Source organism: Fundulus heteroclitus, chromosome 11, assembly GCF_011125445.2.
Source record: "Fundulus heteroclitus isolate FHET01 chromosome 11, MU-UCD_Fhet_4.1, whole genome shotgun sequence".
Taxonomy (NCBI): domain Eukaryota; kingdom Metazoa; phylum Chordata; class Actinopteri; order Cyprinodontiformes; family Fundulidae; genus Fundulus; species Fundulus heteroclitus.
In genome coordinates, this window is record NC_046371.1 from 3,633,432 (window position 1) to 3,656,427 (window position 22,996).

At 41.0% G+C, this 22,996-nt stretch overlaps 1 protein-coding gene across 1 annotated transcript; it reads left to right on the top strand.

The window, feature by feature from the left end:
* Positions 1 to 385: 385 nt before the first annotated feature.
* On the top strand, positions 386 to 19,763 carry bckdk (branched chain ketoacid dehydrogenase kinase). The gene is made up of 11 exons (XM_012866630.3): positions 386 to 806; positions 5,880 to 5,948; positions 6,037 to 6,147; positions 9,121 to 9,168; positions 11,066 to 11,185; positions 11,290 to 11,388; positions 12,898 to 12,971; positions 14,649 to 14,777; positions 16,766 to 16,855; positions 19,038 to 19,193; positions 19,268 to 19,763. Exons 1-11 carry the CDS (start codon positions 558 to 560, stop codon positions 19,410 to 19,412), a joined length of 1,290 nt encoding a protein of 429 aa, XP_012722084.1. The 5' UTR covers positions 386 to 557; the 3' UTR covers positions 19,413 to 19,763.
* The last annotated feature ends 3,233 nt before the right edge of the window (positions 19,764 to 22,996 follow it).

A 22,996-nucleotide genomic window follows, 5' to 3' on the forward strand; every position in this document is an offset into this window, starting at 1 on the left:
AAACAAGATTTGCTGGGTTTTTTTTGTGTGTTTTTTAGGTTTAGGTTTATTTTCATTTCTTTTATGAAACACTTGAAGACTTGTTTAAAGATTATCCAAGTCTGTGGGGAAAACTGTAATCTATAATTTGATGAGAAATACACAATGAAATTGATGTTAATATAATTCAACTGTTGTGTCTCTAAGGAAGGTACTAATTGTATTTTATTGAATATATCGGTGTTCTTTGGCACTCTTCGTTCATAGTTTCACGCTAGTTAGGCGCCCTTGCAGAGTACAGTATGTGCCGTTGTGAGGGCTTGGGGGTGGGGTTAAGACACTTAGCCACGCCTCTAACAGACTCGCTGATTGGCTGAGCTCCTTCGTCGTCTCCTTAGCTCTTTGACCCACTGACCAATAAGCACAGAGGCCTTTCTGTACCGTGTCGCTACTGTAGTCACGGCAGATACGTGCCTTTGTGCGCATCTAAGCCCCAATGGCCTCCTAGCAGCTGCAGAACTCAGCGTTTCTGCACCGGGAACGGGCCAGCGCTGTTCGCGCTTACAGCTCGTCTCCAAATGCGACCGGGGCTGGCAGGCATAGCAGCGGAGATGCTGAGCGGTGTCACCGGCAGGGCCAGGCCGAGGCTCGGCAGCCTCTTCCTCGCGCCCGCAACCAAAACATTGCCGGCGCTGCAGTCAGGCACCGGGAATCACAGATTCCGATCCACCTCTTCCGCGCAGGGCTTCTCGGAGCTGGCTAGAGAGCGGTCGAAGACCGTCACCTCGTTTTACAACCAGTCTGCCATCGATGTTTCGGCAGAGAAGGTAAGGAAGGGGTGGTTTTGTGGCGGTGTTCCGCTGCCTCGCGATGAGCGGCGGTGACTTGGGTGTTAGCTCGAGCCGGCTGCAGCTGGCTCGAGCCTGACGAGCAGAGCGAGCCGTTAGAACCCGTCGGTGCTACGTTCAGGGCACGGAGGAAATTTTAGAAAATGCGTCTTTTTTCGTCCGTGCTGGTTGAATGTCTACAAGTTAAGGTTATTGGGAAGCGGTAACTTTATTTAGTAGCGTCTTAAGTAAGTATGGGGGAATGAAGGGGGCCAACCTCGCCCTTTTTTTTTTAGCCAAATAAGGGGGATAAAAAACGTGGTTAAACAATGAAACAAGCGATTGTCTCAAAAATAGGATTTGTCAAACGTTTCCGGATTAAGTTGTTACTTATATAAGTTGAATATTTGCAACAACAAATAAATAAATAAAAATAAATCATGAGTCACCGAACCGTTACGTTGCGCTATTGAACGCAGCATCAAAAGGACAAAATGTTTAGCTAGCTAAACGATTTTTTTTCTTTCTTTTTTTTTTTTTTTTTTTAAACTAATATATCACTAACGGTCCAAACTGCCAAAGAACTGTACGGGATGCGAAACTGTTACTTCATCACGAGTCACAGGACTCTAAGGAGTGTCTTTTATCATTTGGGGAAGGAATATATTTTCAGATGAAGACATTAAATAGCCCAGTGAGTGACTAGAAAGCCGCTGTAGCGAGTTCCTTTGTAGCTTCTGGCTGCTAACGTGACCTTTTTGACCCTGGTTGTAAATTAGAATGGAAACCTGAAAAATGAATCCTAGTAATTTGAGGTCAAGTTAACAGAAACGCCCTAACTCCTGCAAATAGTACAAAGTTCATATTGTCATGGATGGCTGGCTTCAGCTCAAGTCTCAGTGTTTTTCTCACTGTTGTCAGCAGTGTTTCCTTCCTCTTTGTTCTTAGCAGACTCAGATGTTTTTTCTCCCCCCCCCCACACACACACACACACACACACACACACACACACACACACACAGCCTAGAAAAGTTTTTACTGTAGAAATACACCAGAGCAGGTGTAATTTAAAGTATTTACATGATTGTGAAGCTGTAAAGATCCCGTATTTGTCATCGGCGAGTAGAGCCGTGAATCCGAACTGTTGTAAAGTCGGCTAAACTTTAACTTTCTGAGTTACGTGGCTGTTAGATCCTGGAGTGAGCAGTTCTCAGCTCTGGTCCTCAGGCTGTGGATTAGACCTGGCAAAATTAGGTCAGCTCTCCCCTCACTGTCCTCCACTTTGTGCTACAAACTAAAGATGTTTAACAAACATCGAGATGAGCAGTTTGCTGGAAATTCTTTAGGAAATCCAAAGTTAGAACTTTGTAAACGAATTAAAGCTGTTTCCATCTGACTTATTTGTAAAGTTCAGTGTGAAAAGTAGACGAAGGTCACAATGCGTTCAGTTAAGAAACAATAATCTTCCTTTGGCAGTGGAAGTGGGAAGATTCAAAGTCATTCCTCCAGCCCAACCTTTATGGATGTTGTGTGAACCTAATGTGGTGAAACAGCCCCGTCAAAATGGCAGGTTTTGATAAATGTTGATAAATAAATATAGACTGTAAACATAAATTGCAAAATAAAAGGTAAATATCACACAAAATGTCTGACCTTTTCTGCATTTCCACCCCTTTTTTTTAGTCAAAATTCATATTTCTAATAGCGAGGGGCGGCGGATCGGTGGTGAATTTTTTTAATATTTCACGTGACTTCATGCTGGCTACTGTCGGCGCTTTTTGTGTCATCCTTCATCCAATCAGATTAAGTCACCATGGGAGTTTAGACCCGTAGGGGCGAAGCGAATGTCACTCAAATAAATTAACTGAAGACATTCAGACAAGACAGGAGAGTGAAAGAAAACTTGTTTACTTATTTTGCTGCAGGAAGAAGTAATGGCTAAAAGTATTTCGACGGGACCTGCCAGCTGCCGGCGGCATAAGCTGAAGTTCACTCTAGATTCACAGCTTTCTGTATTTTGATCTGAGAAATTAATGAAGAAAACGCAAAAAAGGAAAAAAAACTTTGATTTATTTTGGTCGGCGGAGTCAGGTCTATTCAATGGATAGAGGTTTTTTTTCACAAAATGCAACGAATACAGACAGTCTCACATGTTTATGTCGTCAGGTTTTATTAAATGTCTTGTGAATCTTGTTTGATGGCCATCTTGGGGTCTTAGTTGTAAGCCTGAGCTGCTGCTACCAGACCATGATGGATGACACTTTTAATAAATAAATCAAAACAAATGTAAGCACAGGTTTTATATCTGCGTATGCCCCTCTGCCTCTTGCTTGACATGAATTTTTTCCCCACCTCCATATTAAGGTAAACAGTGACACAGCACTGTTTGATTAAGGCGTGCCTGCTGGACCTTCATTTCTAGTTATTATTGAGGTGAGAAATGTTCTCTGGGTGAAGTTGAAGCAGATAGCATGCACATGCAGCCTGGTTTGTCCTATTTTTTTATTTTATTTTTTAAGATAAAATATTCTTGGTTTCAAGTGTCATTAAACTAAAATCTCTTCAGATCACCAAACGCATTCGGACCAAAATAATCACGAGTAAAGACAAAATGCAGGTTTCAAATGATGACTTAATCCATTAAGGGGAAAACTTTCCAAACGTAAAGTGATTCTAATTTTTAGCTACGACACACTTGGGAGCAATAACTGCTATAAAATGCTTTATAACTGTTTGATGTTGTTGTGGAGGAATTATGACCCACTCTTCTTTGCCGAGTCATTTAAAGGTGGTCTTGTTGGTGTTCTTTAGGTTATTGTCCTTTCCTGACTCCGTTTGGATCGGAGGACATAATTTGTTGCTTTTTGAGGTCTCCGTACTTCTTTATGTTGCCAAACAGGTTCTATTTCAGGAATCTGTTCTTGTCGCCGCGTGTTACTGTGGTGAAATCTTTTCGAGGCAGACACCTGCACAAAGAAAATGTACAGGTGGACAACAGACATAGACTATTAAAAAAAAAAGGGATTAAGTCAGTTTGTTGGCTGCAAAGGGTCATCCACATTTACTGAGAAGCTCAAGCGTGCAGAACATCCTTTAGGGTCTGCTAGAATCATTTTTAAAAATGATTGACAGTGTTGCATGAAATAATCACTCAAAGCTTCTTTCATGAAGGATTCATGCCTGCAGTAAATTCTGTGCAATATTCCTCAACCTTCATATCGTATTTTTCGGACCATAAGGCGCACCGGATTATTGGGCGCATTGAATATTCTTCCCAAGTGTGTAATATCCCTCCTCCACGTCCACAGCTCTCTATCAGTCTCTGTCAGGAGGACAAGGTAGCTGGACTACACTGCCCTGTTTTTAACATAAGGCCAAAATAAACGTAACTTTGGTATTTAATTAACTTACTTAAGAAGGCGTTGTTGTACAGACTTCATGCTGCAAGGAAGTTGTAAAAACGGAGTTCTGCACATACCTGAAAGCGCAGACCTCTGCTGAGTGAACTACACCCGAGTACATAGGGGCCTTTACATGAATGCACTTCTAGTTTAGACATTAGTGAATTTCTCCATTGTGAGATCGATAAAGTTCAATTATATTACAGCCAGGCAGTCTGGTAGACAGCTCAGGGGTCCTATCAGGTAGTGACACAGTGTACCGTAATGCTCCTAATGTCCATTGAGTGGAGTAGCTTCGTTTCTAACCAAAGTCATACCTACACATTTTAACAGATTTTTGAGCGCATTGAACCACATAAAATCAGTCAGTAAGCACATCATAGATAAGGCACACCATCAATTTTAAGAAAATTTAAGGATTTTAAGTGCTCCTTGTACTCCGAATAATACAGTATACAGAACTGTGCGATAAAACATCTCTAATAAGTTAAGAGTGTGATTGCAAACATGCGATATTGTCTTCTCAGCAGGGGGCATTGGTCCTCACAGCTTCTGCAAAGAAGCTGTTTTTGAGTGTTAGTTTTGGAATTTATGTTCCTGAAATGGTTCCCTGATGGCAGACGAGCGATGGGGCGATGCGTCTGGCCCGTTTCTGGACTCATGCAGCATAAACCGAGTCCACTCCATACAGATGGCATCCCACAATCCCCTGCGCTGTCCCCCCCCACCACCCGCGCTAAGTCCTTCACCTTCACTGTGCGGCTCCCCTATCCCACAGTTATGCTGAGACATAAGACGCTTTCTATTGTAGCGCTGTAAAAGTTTTTCAGCAGCTTAGTGGAAAGTCCAGTCTGTTTCAGTTTTCTGGTGAAGAGGAGCTGTTGTCGGGTCCTCTTCCTCAGGTGGGAGGTGTTCACATTCCAGGAGAGGCCAGAGGAGGTGTGGATGCCCAGGAACTGATGCTGTCCACACGCTCCACCACCTCCCCCTGCAGAGAGGAGCGAGTTCAGTCCTCCTGTAGTCTGTTAGTACCACTGTTGATTTGGCAGTTCTGGCAGCAGCTAGAACCGGACCTTTCTCTGTTAATTTATAATTTAAAAATGAAACCTGTAATTTGGCCAGGCGGCGTGGAGTTCTGAGCGTTTCATGGTGTTTGTATCATTTTATTTCCATTTTGTCTTATCAAGGTATGACCCCGATTGCATCCGAGAGCTTGCAAGATTTTATATGTATATTTTGATTTATGTAAATCAAAATATATAAGAATAGGGGTTTTTTTTCATCCCTGTAGTTGGATGCTGAAGCTGCTGCAGGTTTTTTTTTTATTTGAGTTATTAGAGTATCTTTAGAAAGTTGTATACACCCCTTTAATTGTAATAATATAACAGCAACTAGTTGCTATGTTGGGTTTTAATTTGACTAAATATGAAAGTTATCACCCCGTTTTGCCATCTGAACAGATATATGCTACTTAAATTTTGGTATTTACTGTTTTTAATGTCTAATTTAAATTAAAAAAAGTTTTAATTTAATTTATTGAAAACAAGATGTTTTTTAGAAATAAAAAAACTATCCAAGCACAGTAATAATTTGTGAAATGTCTCCTGGTTTTCTGCATTTTAGAGACTCATGCAGCTGTAATTGTGTTTTTTCTGTCTGGCTGTGTCTGCAGGCTTCGGTGCGGCTGACTTTAGCCACCCTGCTGTATTCTGGGAAGTCTCCGGACGGACACCACATCTTGGTAAACACTTCTCCCACACTGGGAGTAAACGATCTGGCCACCGCTCTGCAGCTTCTCACGGATATTTCTCTGTGTGTTGTGATCTCAGAGCAGTGGCAAGTACCTTCACAAGGAGCTGCCTGTGCGGATCGCCCATCGCATCAAGGGCTTCCGCAGTCTGCCCTTCATCATCGGCTGCAACCCCACCATTCTTCAAGTGGTAAGGACACGTTTCTCTGGAAACTTAACCACATAAAGTCTGTGTTTTGTAACAGAATATAGAGCTCCAGCTGAAGCGGAGGCTATATTAAGTCTTTGAAGAGAGAAGTAAAGAATAACTTGTGTATATTTGGCCCGAATAGAGACAGCAGGACATGCACATAGCACCTGCACACACATGCACATAGCACCTTTAGGCAGGACATGCCTAAAGGTGCTATGTGCATGTTCTACAGTTAAATATTATTTCTTTCCTTTCCCGTACATGCCATTACAGTTGCCCTACGCGTAAAGCAGGTTTTCATCTATTTACCGCAGCTGCCTCTATAGGCTGGATTAGTTTGTTCATGAGTTCACCTCCTACTTTGTTGAGTCTCCGCCGTAATCGCTGCATTAGCGAGAGAACAGGGGCTAACCTCAGTGTTTATAGCTATAGGGGGTTCCACAGGGTTCCTACAAAGGCTTAATTCCCAAAAATTAACAGAGAACTCTGGAAATTTGACCTTTCTTTTTTCCTTTTTTTTTTTTTAATCAAGAAACTGACTATTCTTAACTCGCATAAAAAGGAAACATAGATTTCCAACCTTGATGTTTTTTTGTTGATTGTTGTCGCTAAATCAGAAAAATCCAGATTTGTAGTCAAATTTGAACATAATTGACATGTGTTGTTGTCATGAAAGCCAAATCTTTAGGTTAACAGAGATGATTTAAAGCGACAGATTCCAAAGTTTTCATATTCTCATTTCCTGGACCTCTCACTGTTTATCGCTGATGTTCACGGTTCATGAACCCGCCGTGAAACACGATCCCTGCTTCTCCGACACTTCAGAGTCCGCAGTGATTGGTGTCCAAACAAACGAGTAATAACCTCTGTGCACCGGGGCGTCACGTTTCACTACCTGCTGGTCGAAGCTTAAAATGGAGAAACGTCTATAGAACAGCTGCAGATCCACCCGACACGGCAACACAAGAGCTCCGCGTTAGTCGGCTTCATCTGATTATTCAGGCCTGCTGTTCCCTGAAGTCTCGGTCTGCAGACGAGCTCTTGTTCTTCAGGCCTTACCTGTGGACGCTGTGTGGCTGTCCTCTGAGCCACACAGTTTATTCGTGAAATAATGAATCACAACAGAAAGGTGCGACGCCCCCGCAGACGTAATCACTGCCGTTTGACGGGAACCCGAGTTCTCGTGTACGACGGGAACTGGTTGCAGACGCTACGTTGTGTTTTTGGCTCAGCTTAGCGTAACAGGGCTAGCCGTGACAAAGAGTCATTTTCAGAAGCCTAACACCATGTCTGCAGGATTTATGAGCTTCAAAGAATCTCTGGTCCTCAGGGCACCCTGTCCCGCATGGTTTAGGTGTTTCACAGCGACCGTGCTCCTGATTTAAATGAACAGCTGAGGAACCGGCTTCTGCAGCACCTGCTGGCTGCCGAGGAATTAATGCAATCATTTGAACGAGGCGTTCTGGTGCAGAGATGCACCTAAAACATGAAGGACGATGCACTGCAAAAAGGGAACTAAAAACAAGCAAAGTCTTCTTGAAATTAATGTATTTTTCCTTGATTTGAGCAGCTAAATAAGACTCTTTGCCAATGTAATCAGATTTGTGCATTTAAAATGAAAACAATTCAAGTGCATTATAGCTAATTATCTTATTTTAGGGGTTAAATACTCATTCTATTGGCAAATAGTCTTATTTAGCTGCTCAAATCAAGGAAAACTACACTAACTTTAAGAAGATTTTACTTTTAGTTCCCTTTTTACAGTGTATAGGGGACGCAGCATACGTGTAGAAGAAGGTGCTCTGCACTCTACACTAAACATATCGTCCCCAGAGTGAGACACGGTGGTGGCAGCATCATGCTGTGGGATGCTTCTCTTTGGCAGGGACAGGGAAGGTGGTTGATGAGAGAATGAATGAAGACAAAAGCTGGAAGAAAATGTTCCTAAAAGGCTAGAGGCTCTCAGAAACGACCCAAGACCTAAAGCCGTGGCCACAGGGGGAGGTAGAGTGGCCTAGTCAAAGTCCAGACATTAATCAAGAGGTGATGCTTTGCTCTCCGTCCAGTTCGACCGATCTTGATCTGATTCACACAGGAGAACGAGCAACAATTTTCCTGTCTGTATGTGAAACGGTGGTTCAAACAGAGACACATGCAGCTTTAATCAGAGCAGAAGCCTGAAAGTGAACTCAGGGTGCCTGCCACACCTTTCAGATTTCTATAGGTAAAGATTCTAGAAAAATAATCCTTCCCCCTCCAGGCTATGTGCTGTTTGATGTTGACCTAAAAACCCAGTAAAATCCCCTTCTGGCTGTAAGGTGACCTACTGTGGGAAGGTTCAGGGGGCGTGGCCACTTCCCAAGGTGCTTCTTTAAACTTTGCCAGATTACCAGCTTTCAGGCTGAAGCCAGCTCCTGTCAGGGAGGACAGCAGTGGGACAGAACAGCCGGCGGGAACACATTGTTCTGGAAGGTTGAGGTTAAACAGACGGCATTCCTCCGCTGAGGCGACGTTCGCACAAGCTGCACAAACTGTCGTTACAGGAACCCGCTCTAATCAGTGGCAGTAAATGTTTCTCTGGAGCAGAAAGATGTTTTTTTGTGACCAAACAGCAAAGTTTGCATCTCTTCCAGCCAGTTTTTCCCCCTGCAGGCTCTGCTGTTTCTGTTGTAGGTGAACTTTCACCCAGATTCCTCCTCCTCTGGTTGCATAAAGCCGGGCTCCTTTCTTTATGTAACCCCATGAAATGTGGGTTAGCTCGAACGTTGATGAGGAAACGGGTTCTGCTCATTGCAAATGTTTATTTGTGTCTTTTAAAAAAAAAAAAAAAAAAGGAATGAAAACAAATCACCTCAGTGAAGCATCCAGAGGAGTTGTGTAATGTAACCGGTGTGAGCTCGTTAGCGTGGCTGTGGGGCCAAACCAGGGTTGGGTAACGTGACACAGATCCATCTCTCTGCTTTCTTACAGCATGAGCTGTACATCAGGGCCTACCACATGGTCAGTGACTTTCCCCAGGTGAGTCTCACACACACACACACACACACACACACACACACACACACAGGACAAACTGCACAGACAGTTTAAGTTCAGGAGTTCAAGTTCAGCATTTCTGAGGATCGGTTCCTCTGCTCTGAGCCGGCCCCTTTATGGGGATTTAGAAATCAAAGGTTTCATAAGTTCGTCTAAAATACGTCCAGGAAACGTTTGGACTTCCTGGATAAGCTTCACTTTTAGACCTCTAGTCCTTTTATTTTTCGTCAGCAGTGTGGTTTATATGTCCGTTGGGTCGTAGTGTCACAACAGATGCGTTCCTGTCTGAACTGAATCCCCAACCAGGCGGGTTTGCTACCGTTCCTCCATGTATGCCGGACCTTTCAGAGATGAGGTCGGTGAAATCGTCGCTGTAGAACGGCTCTGAGTTAAGCTTTCCTGCCGTTTCTGAAGTCCATGGAGGCGACGTGTGGAGGTGGAACGTCCTCCTGACATCAGCCTGAGGACCATTCAGCTCACGATTAATTTAAACAAGAGCATTTAGAGAGAAGCACTGGTGATCACAGTGTTTAAAACCTGCATCCTGTTTAGATATTTAGCCTGGAACAAAAATTGTCAACTTAAACCAAGTATTAGAAAACTTCTTAAGGTTAAACATTGAATCTAGAAACATTTGATACAAGACCCACATTGCAAAATGTGAACTAAAAGTAAATACATTTTTCTTGAAATGAGAGTATTTTTCCTTGATTTAATAAAACTACACCGCAAAAAGGGAACTAAAAGTAAGTAAAATTTTCTTAAAATATGTATATTTTTCCTTGATTTGAGCAGCTAAATAAGACTATTTGCCAATAGAATGAGTATTTCTACCCCTAAAATAAGATAATCAGACATCCTGGACTTCAAATAATATGACGGAGATGAATTGTTCTCATTTTAAGTGCAAAGATCTTATTCCATTGGCAAAAAGTCTGATTTACCAGCTCAATTCAATGAAAAATACAGTAATTTCAAGATGATTTTACCTACTTTTAGTTCCCATTTTGCAGTGTATTTCCCAATGGAATAATATTTTGCACTTAAAATAAGAACAACTCATCTCCATCATCTTATTTCAAGTGCAGGATGTCTAATTATCTTATTTTAGGGGTAAAAATACTGATTCCATTGGGAGATAGTCTTATTTAGCAGCTAAAATCATGGAAAAATAAACTAATTTCAAGAAAAGTTTACTTACTTTTAGTCCCTTTTTGCAGTGTAATCTATCTTTGAACATTTTAATTAAATGAACGGGAAATACTGCTTTTCTAGCAATTATATAAATCCATTTTTTATATATAATTGCATTTATTTTAGCATTTCCTTGTGTTTTTAAAAGTAATCAATAACATTGGTCCATTAAATTTAAAAATGCGCCCGTTGTTAATGAACATAGATGACGGGTAATGACAGACCTGCTGAGGAAACTTTATGCTCTCCTGCATGAAAAACTTATTTCTGAATTTAACCTCAAACTTCCACAATTATCAGAAATGTAATTTTAAAGCTCTCAATACGACTTGCCAGCTTTCCTGTAAAATCCTTGTTTTCTCCGCATGAAACTTGCTTTAATTCACTGACAGAACACAGTATTAACGAGATTAATTTTCATTTCTTAGCCAGTTAATAATGAACTAAAGTAGTTTTATGTTGAAGAGTAAAAAGCAAAGGCGGCGCCATGAAGAAGTCCAGCTACATGTAAAGATTCCTGGTGTCACGTCCTGGAAAGGCGCCGAAATATTCTGAACAAAGTCGCTGTTTTCCAGATGGATTCGTTGAGTTAATATTTCCATCAAAGCGCCGCAGGTTTCATCGTGTGAAGAAAAAAAAAGGAAATAGTTTTCAAATCTAACGTGACGTCTGGTTCTCTTGACAGATCAAGGATCAGGAAGTGGAGGCTCGGTTCTGTAAACTGGTGCAGCAGCTGCTGGACGACCACAAAGACGTGGTCACCATGCTGGCCCAGGGCTTCAGGGAGTGCCGCAGACACATCCAGGTAAGAGCCGCGCCGTGTTCTCCGTTAGAACCACGAGTTCCTCCTCAGCTTTTAAGACGGAGAGACGAGGAGCGTGGTTATTTCTTATTCCTGTCGTCTTCCAGGATGAGACCATCATCAGGAGCTTCTTGGACACGACGCTGTGCTCCCGTCTGGGGATCCGAATGTTGGCCACGCACCATCTTGCTCTTCATGAAGATAACGTACGTCTGACCGTGGTGGAAATATTACATTTCTGACTTTAAATCGTGAAACCAATGAGCGGGTGGGTCAGAACGTCCTCCAGCTCAGTGGACTTAACTTCATGTCAGAACGGGACAACAAAATAGGGCTGAACGATTTTGGAAAATAATCTAATAGTGATTTTTTTTATCTTAATATTGCAATTTAATGCGATTTCCCCACCCCCCCACCCCTCCAGTTTAATTTATAATGTCTTTTTACACATATACAAAACAACAAATCAATTTGTTTCCTCGCTGTGCAGATTAGTTGCTAAAAGACCCACAGCATCTAAACTTGGAGCAGAAATTATTGCGTTCTGACTACGATTTATTTCAACCAAAATGGCAATTTTGACTTTTTTCTGCATTAACCACAAGCAACGAAAAATGGCCTCTAGATAAAGATGTCTGTAAACAAGGACTATTTAAAACAAGAACTTTTAATGTTTTTAGAAATCAGAATATTATTCAAGAGAACAGCTTTTAATTGATTTGGACATCAAACCTTGTTGAACATAAAGTGCAACCAACAAGCAAGTCTATGTATTAAACTGATTGACCAGAACTTAATGCTATGTATGATTATATAAACTCTAAAACAAGTAATAAAGTTAGATTATCTCACTGCTGCAACTGTCTTCCCTTCCATGTGGAGGCAAACCCACTTTAAACATTTTACTAACACCTAATGGACAAGTATAATTCCCTAATTGTTACATAGCCAAAAATTGTAGACCTCTGCGATTTGGAAATTGCATTTTTTTAAATCGCGATTATATTGAAAATGCGATTAATTGTTCAGCCCTACAACAAAAGCCTTTATTTTCAGGAGGTTAGATGTCTTTACAGGTCAGCACTAGAAAAACAGACCAGAACCAGTTCATGAATTCATGCAGTGGCTCCCTGTTTGGAAAACGATACGTTTTATAAGCACTAAATGGTCTTGGGCTGGAAAAGAGTTCCTGAGTTCCTGGTCGGGCAGAAACCACGTTAAACCGGATCTCGTCGATAATAAATAATAAACGTGTCGCTGTGGAAATGAGACAAACTTTAAACTTCCTGAAAGCCTGAGATGTCTCGAAACTGTTGGTTCCTTTAAATCTGGACCGACAGCATTTTCTGTTCAGCACCTTTTTAATCAACTGAAACGTTTTATTCTTTTATGCCGTTAACATCAGTATGTTAACACCTTTTTTTCTTTTATGCAATGCTTTTAAATTCAATTAAATTTTATTTATATAGTTCCAATTCATGATACATGTCATTTCAAGGCACTTTCCAAAGTCAAATTCTATCAGATTATTCAGATTTTATCCTCTTTGGGTTGTGATGATCTATAAATAAAGTTGCTGGGTCTTCTCTGATTTTACGGCTGACACAACTGGTCGTCTGATAAAGTCTACAAATACATATTGATGCGAGAGCTTTAAGATATGCCTGATAGATATTACCCGTTTTATGAAAATCTCACCGTTGTTTGTATTTCAGCCGGATTTCGTGGGGATCATATGCAGACGCCTGTCGCCTAAAAAGATCATCGAGAAGTGGGTGGACTTCTCCAGGTGAGCGTTTGCCGCCCGCTTTCTGTGCTCGTCGCTCTCAGGTGGCGACCTGTTTGTTCTCTTTTATTGACAGGTCAGAGGTCTGCTGATAAACGCCTGTGAATGAGATATGAGCGCTCACTCTGTTTACTGTGGGCAATCCTATCCCATGGTCCTTAAAGCCGCGAGAGTCAATCTGAAGTTCACAGTTTTTACCTTTTTAGGGATTTAAAATGATGCCATGGATAGTTTTCTAGTTATCATTACTGGAGTAGGTTTATACTGACCGCACAAGACATTCATTGATTTATTTTTTTTACACTATTTTAGTAATCTGACAAATATACATCTACTGATTTCCAGTTGTCTAAAAACTCTATGGGGGTCTGTTAATATAAGAAAGGGAAACAAATAGTCACTTTTCATCATAAAACTGTGTTAACAACATGCACTACAATGGTTTTGTTATAAATTAACATTAGATGAATAGTTGAAATATTTTTTGCATGGTCAGTTCAATTAAATTTTATTTATATAGCACCAATTCCAAAGTCAGACTCCATCAGATCCTCCAGGTTGGTGAGAAAGTTTCCTCTCTAAGGAAACCCAGCAGGTTGCATCAAGTCTCTCCAAGCAGCATTCACTCCTCCTGAAAGAGCGTAGAGCCACAGTGGACAGTCGTCTGCATTGTTGATGGCTTTGCAGCAATCCCTCATACTGAGCATGCATGAAGCGACAGTGGAGAGGAAAACTCCCCTTTAACAGGGAGGAGAACCTCCAGCAGAACCAGAACCAGGCTCAGTGTGAACGCTCATCTGCCTCCACCCACTGGGGCTTGGAGAAGACAGAGCAGAGACACAGAAAGCACAGAAGCTCACATTGACCCAGGAGTACTTTCTATGTTAGAGAAGACAGAGCAGAGACACAGAAAGCTCAGAAGCTAACATTGATCCAGGAGTACTTTCTATGTGAGAGAAAACTGGAAGGCTAATGGCTGCAGTAGCTCCTTTAGTGGCTTCATCTAGGAGAGAAACAGCCCAGCCGATAAAGTCTGAGGAAGTTTTCAGGTCTAGAGGATGAGAGAGGGCACAGCCAGTAGCTACATCTAGCAGAGAAACATGGTTACACCCTGACAGACAGGACCAACAGCGTCATCTGTAGGAGAACATAAAGTTGTTGTCAGCAGTACTTCAGCCGATGCCTCCTCCAGTACGGAGTCACAGCTCAGCAGAACGTCAGGCTGGATCAAACTGCTTTAAAGAGAAAACTGGAGAACAAAGTTAAAAGTTTAAATAAAAACCAATAATGCAAAATTGGAGAGTAGTAGGAGAAAGTAGCAGCAGAATCTGCTGAGCTGAGCTGCAGATATTCTTGGTTTTATTTTAAATAAATCTGCTTGTTCTTTTTCCTCTTGGGTGTTTTTACGTCTTTGCCACCAACCTCCCAGTGGGACCAGAATTGGAAATTAAAATATGACCTATTCACCTAATATGTATTGTCCCTTTAAAAATTCACTGAACAGAAACATGAAAATTAAGCATCTCTGTTTCTCCGTAATTTATTTAATCGTTCCAGCTTTTCCCAAATCTCGGCTGTATTCCAGTTAAAAATCAACGATTTACAAACAGAACAGAAACTCCTGGTCCATCTGGGCTGGACTGAGCTTAGTTTAGTGATTCTTTCTCTCCCGTCCAACAGACGTTTGTGTGAACACCAGTACGGAAACTCTCCGAGGGTCCGGATCAACGGACACGTGGCGGCCCGGTTCCCCTTCATCCCTCTGCCTCTGGACTACATCCTGCCAGAACTCCTTAAGAACGCCATGAGGTAAAAACCGAGACGGGAAGATGATCTGCCGTCTCAGAGCGGCTCGTCATCTGCATGTGATGCAGTAACACGCGTAGTGAAATTAGTGCTTCTACGGCTTCTTTTTTTGACTAAATCTTTTTAACTTTTAAACGCAGTTTGTGAAAGTACATTAGAGCTACTTTTGGATGTCATGAGTTAGAATAAGGCTCAGAAAATAATCGATACAACGGACAGGAATGGAGGAGATGGGGATGATGGAGAAATGAAGCACAAACGCTGCAGAAAAAGAATAAAAGTAAGTCCAATTTTCTTGAAATTAGTGTTTTTGTCCTAGATTTGAGCAGATAAATAAGATCATCTGCCAATGGGATGATTATTTTGACCCCTAAAATAAGATAATTAGATCTACTGCACTTGACATAAGATGATGGAGATGAATTGTTCCTATTTTAAGTGCGAAAATCTTATTCCATTGGCAGATAATCGTATTTACCTGCTCAAATCAAGGATAAATACAATAATTTCAAGAAAATTTATTTTTAGTTCCATTTTTGCAGTTTATCTACTACTACTACTGCTAGTACAACTTTATTTATAAAGCACTTTAAAACAACAGCAGCTGTGACAGAGTGCTGTACAGAAAATAACCAGTAAATCTAAATGAAGGGTGAGACTTTTAGAATAAATGTTCTCTGGCAGATAATCTTATTTACCTGCTGAAATCAAGGCGAATTCACTCGTTTCAAGAAAATGTGACTTTTAGTTCTTTTTTGTTTTTTCTGTGGATGAATGATGAGAGGGATGCTGTAGGGAAGTGATGGAGGATGTTGAGGGAAGAAGGTGTGAAGGTGAGGGATAAGTCAGCCGGACTCCTGGATCATTGATCGGGTCCGTTCAGCAGTGGAGGGGATTCTGGTGTTAGTGAGATAAATCCAGAATTATTTTCGCTGCTTTACAGAGGTTTAGCGTTTGGCCCGGGTCAGAGTCTCTACTGGTACCACGGGGCGATAATTGGACCCTACAGAGGTTGCACAGGCAGTCCAACGCCACCAGGAAGGGTCGTTTATCGCCACAGAGTTTTCCATCACGTGTCTCAAATGCTTGGAGGAAATTCCAGGAAACAGGAAGTGATTCTGGGAGAACTGGACAGAACCATCAGAGCTCTGTAACCCATCGCCTGACTGCCGTTAGGTACCAGGATTGTTAGACCCTTAGCTGGTGCTGCAGGTTCTGGGTTCCTCCTGGTGCGTGATGATGCCTGGCCTCATGTGGCAAGAGTAAATCCATCAGAACATCTCTGGGATGCCATGTTTACACTGCAAAAACGGATCTAAAAATATATAAAATGTTCTTAAAGTTAGTGTATTTATTCTTTATTTGGGCAGGTAAATAAGGTAATCTGCCATTGGAATGAGTATTTTTACCCCCTAAAATAAGATAATTAGACATCCTGCACTTCAAATAAGATGATGGAGATGAATTGTTCCTATTTTAAGTGCAAAAATCTTATTCCATTGGCAAATCATCCTTTTTACCTGCTCAAATCAAGGACAAATTTTAAGAACATTTTACTTATTTTTAGTTCCGTTTTTGCAGTGTAGGTCCATCTGAGCTCAGTGGAGGAGATGCTCCAGGAGAACCTCCGTCATGTTAGAAGGAGCTCCGATGTTGTCCGGCAATATTTTTAAAGTGTTTCCTTTAATTAATTTGAGCTGTGTAATTATTGTACATTGTTTAATGTTTTTTAGACTCAAATAACAAGACAGAAAACTGTTTATTTTAGCATTTTATCTCAATTATCTCTATTCGTGGAGTAGTTTTTTGGTTTTTAAGGGCGACGTTTTCAGCCCAGATGTTGATGTGCCTGGAAACGGCTTCATCAAGAGAAGCGGCTTCATCTCCTGCCTTCATTCTTGTTTTCACACATTAAAGTTAAAACGACATAAATATCCCAGTTTGCGTGGCTTGGTGTTGAAAGAGAGTCTGATGTTTTCCTCCTCCTGTAGGGCCACCATGGAGAGCCACCTGGACACGCCGTACAACGTCCCCGACGTGGTCGTCACCATCGCCAACAACGACATCGACTTTGTCATACGGTCAGCGGCTTTCATTTCTAAACTGAGTGTAAACGCTTCAGATTTCTCCTGAATATTAAGCGTTTTAAACTCAGGAGATTCTAAATCTCTGCTGTACTTGTTCACCAAACCTTCACTGCAGTCACAGCTGCTCCTTATCCTCTGCTGAAAAACTCCAGCTCACATCGTCTGAATTTTACTGTATTTTTTGGACCATAAGTTGCACTTAAAATCCTTAAATCTTCTGAAAAATCATCTGATTATTGTTGTGCTTACTGACTGATTTTATGTGGTACAATGTTCTCAGAAATCTGTTAAAATGTGTAAGTATGACTTTGGTTAGCAATGAAGTCGTTCAGCTCAATGGATATTAGGAGCATTACGGTTCACTGTGTCACTACCTGAGGACCCCTGAGCTGTCTACCAGACTGCCTGACTGTAATGTCTAAACTAGAAGTGCATTCATGTAAGGCAGCCTGGAGTACGCGCTAGCAACAATAAACCTACTAAGTTAATTAAATATAAAAGTTCAGTTTATTTTGGCCTTATGTTAGAAACAGAGCAGTGTAGTCCAGCTACTCTGTCATGGACATGGAGAGGCGCACTGCAAAAAGGGAACTAAAAGGATGTTTTGTTTTTTTAATTTGTATATTTTTCCTTTATTTGAGCTGCTAAATAAGAAAATTTGCCAATGGAATGAGTATTTTTACCCCTAAAATAAGATAATTAGATAACCTGGACTTGAAATAAGATGATGGAGATGAGTTGTTCTTATTTTAAGTGCAAAAATCTTATTCTATTGGCAAATAATCTTATTTACTTACTCAAATCAAGGAAAAATATACTAATTTCAAGAACACTTTGCTTACTTTTAGTTCCCTTTTTGCAGTGCGGAATGATATTACACACTGGTGAAGAATATTTAGTGCGCCTTATGGTCCGAAACATACGGTAATCTTACTGCAGCTCTACAGTCAATCTATTTTAGTCTGGGAGAGAATTCACCGTCTGGGAAAGCTCTTTTCTTCTTTTAGATCCTCTCTTATAGTGAACTTTGTTCGTTTTCCTTTACTGCACTGCAAAAACAGAACTTAAAATAAGTAAAATGTTCTTAAAATAGGTGTATTTGTCCTTGATTTGAGCAGGTAAATAAGATGATTTGCCAATGGAACAAGATTTTTAAAACCTTAAAATAGGAACAATTCATCCCCATTATCTTATTTCAAGTGCAGGATGTCTAATTATCTCATATTAGGGGTCAAAATACTCATTCCATTGGCAAATAATCTTATTTACCTGCTCAAATCAAGGACAAATACACTAACTTTAAGAACATTTTACTTTTTTTTGGATCTGTTTTTGCAGTGTGTAAATGAAAGTGGTAAACAGTGACACCTGGATGTTATGAAAACTGTGTTCTGGTTTTTCAGCTTGTTAATTAAATAATGTACGCTGATCCCAGGATCAGAGACATTTAGTCCCAGTAGGAGAAACGAGCTTCACATTCGGGCCTTTTAGGGCAGAACGAAGACGGCGCCGACCTCTGGAACCTGAGTGTTTTAAACCGGGTTCCCTCGTTCTGTCTGTGAGCGAGCAGCTGTGGCGGTAACCCGGTCCGGGTGTAGCGACGCACGTCGGTGCGGTTCCACATGTACCGAACGAGTCCGGTGTCGTTCTCCGCCTGAACACACGTATATGTGCATATGAACCCTGGTGCTGGTTCTGTCCCTCTGCTCTTATGGTGCGTTCAAGTACTACAAATAAGAAGAACCCAGTCTCCTGTCGGTTCTGTATACACTGCAAAAAGAGAACTAAAAATAAGTAACATTTTCTTGAAATGAATGTATTTGCCCTTGATTTAAGCAGGTAAATAAGATTTTTTTTGCCAACAGAATGAGTATTTTTACCCCTGAAATAAGATAATTAGATATACTGCACTTGAAATAAGATGATGGAGATGAGTTGTTCTTATTTTAGGTGCAAAAATCTTATTCCATTGGCAAATAGTCTTATTTACCTGCTCAAATCAAGGGCAAATATATTCATTTTAAGAACATGTTACTTATTTTTAATTCTATTTTTGCAGTGTAATCCCAGTTAACCTGATGACCAGCGAGGGCCCGCTTGTTGTTGTTGTTTCTCCACACGGTACCAGCTCGGTTTGGGTTCCTGTTTTTATCTCCACCTGTTCCTGCGTGTTCAGGATCTCTGACCGTGGAGGCGGCATCCCTCACAGAATCATAGACAAAGTGATGGACTACCACTTCAGCACCGCCGAGGAGAGCGTGCAGGACCCCCGCATGAGCAACCTGTTCAACACCATCACCAACAGCGGCAACCAGTCCAGCCCCATGCACGGGTAAGAGCCGCTCCTTCCACACGCTGCTGCGTCCTCTCAGCTCTGCGCTCACCGTCCTCGTCTCTGTTCCTCAGCTTTGGCTTCGGCCTGCCCACATCCAGGGCCTACGCCGAGTACCTGGGCGGCTCTCTGTCCGTGCAGTCCATGCAGGGCATCGGCACGGACGTCTACCTGCGTCTGCGCCACATCGACGGCAAAGGAGAGAGCTTCAGGGTGTAGAGCTGATCCCCGTAGGTCCAAACGGAGGAAGCGGGCCGTGCCAGATGGTTATTTCCCAACATAAAGGCAGCAGGGACAGCCGTCAGATCTCCTTTGTTTCGCCTTTGACTGATTATAAGCTATGTTAGCTCTCCATTCAATGATTTCCCTTTTTTTTTTTGCGTTTTGTACCCTGTGGCATGTCGTCTCAAAGCTTCGTCGGCTCATGAATCGTTGATTGTTTTTTTTTTTTGTTTTAGGACAAACTGCATGATAAAGAGAGAGAGAGGGCAGGAGGAGGCTTCTTTTTAAGAAGTTTCTTTTTCAGATGAACTGATGTGACGGATTTGTAAATGATTCTTGTTTCCAAACACTCCAAGATCTCCTTAGACGGCATAAAGCTGCTCCCGAGTTTATTAGATCATTAACACGTTTACTCTTTTTTTTTTTTTTTTTTTTTTTTTTTTCTTTCTTGGAAATCTAAAGTCCAGCAGGGGGAAAGTGATGAAATTCAGATCAAGTGTCTTTAGAGATCAAGAACGGTTAAACCTTTTGGATCTTTTGCCGTCGTCTTCAGATTGTACAGCTTTAAGAAAAATGCAGACGAAGCATAAATATGAAAGCTGCCAAAACCTCCTGAGTAGCTTTTAGTCTCTCTGCTGTGAGGAAACTCACTTCTGTGATTACTGTTGTGGAGCAGAGATGTTCAGCTGCCTTACTCTTTGAACTTCTCTATGAACTTTTATTTGGTTCGGTTCGCGCTGATGAACTCTGTATCGCTAAAAAAACGTCGGTTTGGTTTTCCCCCCCCCCCCAACAGTTCGTAGATTTTGTGTCGTAGTTTTTGCCGCTTGCACCGATCACCGCTGTTTTGTTGTTTTTTGACATTTCTGTAGCAACTCACAAAGCTAACAATATACCAGAGAAGTGTTGATTAACTTTGCCCTTTTTTCCTCCTTTTTTTTTTTTTTATTTAAGAGTTGGAGTTTCGTTTGAACTTTGCGGTCTTCGAGTTGGTTTCCATTTTGTCGTGTTCATGAGAAGCTAACCAGGGTTTCTTGCACTATAAAACTTTAATTTTGCTCATTTTGCATTTATTTAGCAAACTAACTTACAGTAACATTGATCTAATAATGTTTCATCTGTGAGGATATCTTCTCTGAATTAGCATTAGCGCCTCCTGTGGAATAGGCTTTCAGGTGGAGAAGTGCGCACGCCTCCAAATTGGGCATACGGTTGCTAGGATCCCAAAGGAAATTGTGACCTTTCCGTTCTCCTGTTCATAGCTCATTTGGTTTGATACAATTTTAATAGTCAAAACCACAACTTCTCAGCCTGATTGCCAGCTGGCTTATTCTGCCTTTTGAAAAATACGTCCACAGTGAGACGGAAACATCCCATATTCAGACGTTCCTCGGATTGTGAGGAAGCGTCCTTGCAGGGTGGAAGTGGCAAAGCTGGAGGGAAGCAGCGCACATGAGCCCAGTGACCGTAGGACGGTGCATTGTGAAGGGGGTCCCAGAATGAGCTAAACCTTCCCCACTTCTGAGAAAGGCTCAAAACGCCACAGCTTTAGAAATTTACAACATAATAAACACTTTGAGCACTCCTAGCGTTAACATGAACATTCCCCACAGTCGTGCGGTTGTTATGCAGCAGATGAGCCTGAATGCTACATTTACATTTACGTCTTTCGCATTCACTGTCAGCGCTTTAAACCTGAAAGGGCATTAGGAATCAAGTTTTTGCAGTTTTAACACCTTGTTTTAAAAACTCTCCACCTAAAAGATTTACTTTTGTTCTTTGGCTTGCATGAAAAAAAGATGTTCTCCTGTTTCTGATGAACTGACGGCTTCACTCGCTGTCCTAAATGTCTCCTGAGCTCTAAGTTTACACATAAACACATTAAGATGAAACGTCAGCGTGTGAGGTGTTGCGATCAGATCATTTTATTTGTATATGTAAAACCTTTTGCCTTCATTTTTTTTTTTTTTTTTTTTTTTAGAGAAAGTATTTATTTCTCAAGTAATTGTTAAAGCGAGCTAATCATCATCAGTAGCTACATGTCTTGGTTAATGTGAGTAAATGTACTGATGGTTTTGTTGTAACTCCGAAGGTCTTGGAAACTGTAAAGTTAAAAAAAGAGAAATGTAGCTAATACCTGTAAAGAATTAGTAAGTTATCAGCATCCTTATTCCAAAAATATTGCTGGAACAATGTTGAAGGGAGGTAGGAGAGTTTCAATTCAATAGTGCCATAAAATGCGCACTGTCGCCCTCTGCTGGTCTAAAAGAGTTAAGGCAGGGTGAAAAACATGAAGATAAATTTTCTTTTTCTGTTATGGACTCGGTTATTGGATGGCTTAAAAACAAAGCTTATTATTGGAGCTATGTTACTGAATAAAAATGCTATCATGGGGTGTTTTGTCTTCTCGACTAACTGGTTTCTCATGATTTTTGTTTCGTTTCAAGATTTTGTAGAAATTAAATTTTACCTCTTCACGCTTTTGACTCTGAGCTTTCTTGGACGCACATGTTCACTGCAGCCTCACACAACACACAGTACTCACTTATACTGTAACCTTAAATGAACATAGTATTAAATTACATGCACCTGTATGACCTCACTTAGCCTGAAGCATCTTTGGACTCATAAACAATAAATGAGAATATTTGGTCTGACGAGTCCTGTTTGTCAGATTAAATATCCCTTTTGAAAATTAATAACCACTTTTATTTGTAATTGCAGCTCTTCTATATTTCAATGAAATGTGTTGTCCAGGTTTAACCCACCTCTCATGGAGCTACCACTGGGTGGCGCTCTTAGCATTCTGGGGCTAATGGTGTTTCTCAGGAACCCGGAGTGACACCAAAATGCAGACATGCTCTTCCTTAATCCCATGTTTCTGTATAACTTTTTTTCCCAATTGCTATGATGTAATACTCGGTATTTCACAATTAACAAAAATAAAGACTTATATAATTTGTTTCTCAGTAAAAAGGACTGACAATTTTTTTTTAATAACATTCTAAATTGATAAATATGACAAGTATTTATGACCAGATTTCCTTATAATATAAAAAAATCATACAAGACAATGATCTCATGATACATAATATGAAAAGACAAATTAGTCACATGTTGAACAGGTTTTTAAAGAAGTTAGAACCTGATAGTTCTTCAGAAACAGATCTGTCTTTTCTTAATGACCCTCCTGCCTTTGTTAGATAATGCTGATGTTTAGATGAACATGATTCAATTCAATTCAATTTTATTTACGTATATAGCACCAATTCATGAAACATGTCATCTCAAGGCACTTTACAAAGTCAAATTCAATCAGATTATACAGATTTGTCATAAAAGTTCCTATATAAGAGAACCAGTTAATTGCATCAAGTCTCTCCAAGCAGCATTCGCTCCTCCTGAAAGAGCGTAGAGCCACAGTGGACAGTCGTCTGCATTGTTGATGGCTTTGCAGCAATCCCTCATACTGAGCATGCATGAAGCGACAGTGGAGAGGAAAACTCCCCTTTAACAGGGAGGAGAACCTCCAGCAGAACCAGAACCAGGCTCAGTGTGAACGCTCATCTGCCTCCACCCAC

Coding starts and splice junctions, on each gene's coding strand:
- bckdk (XM_012866630.3), top strand. CDS start 558: ATGCGACCGGGGCTGGCAGGCATAGCAGCGGAGATGCTGAGCGGTGTC. Junction 807..5,879: donor TCGATGTTTCGGCAGAGAAG/GTAAGGAAGGGG, acceptor CTGTGTCTGCAG/GCTTCGGTGCGGCTGACTTT. Junction 12,972..14,648: donor AAGTGGGTGGACTTCTCCAG/GTGAGCGTTTGC, acceptor CCCGTCCAACAG/ACGTTTGTGTGAACACCAGT.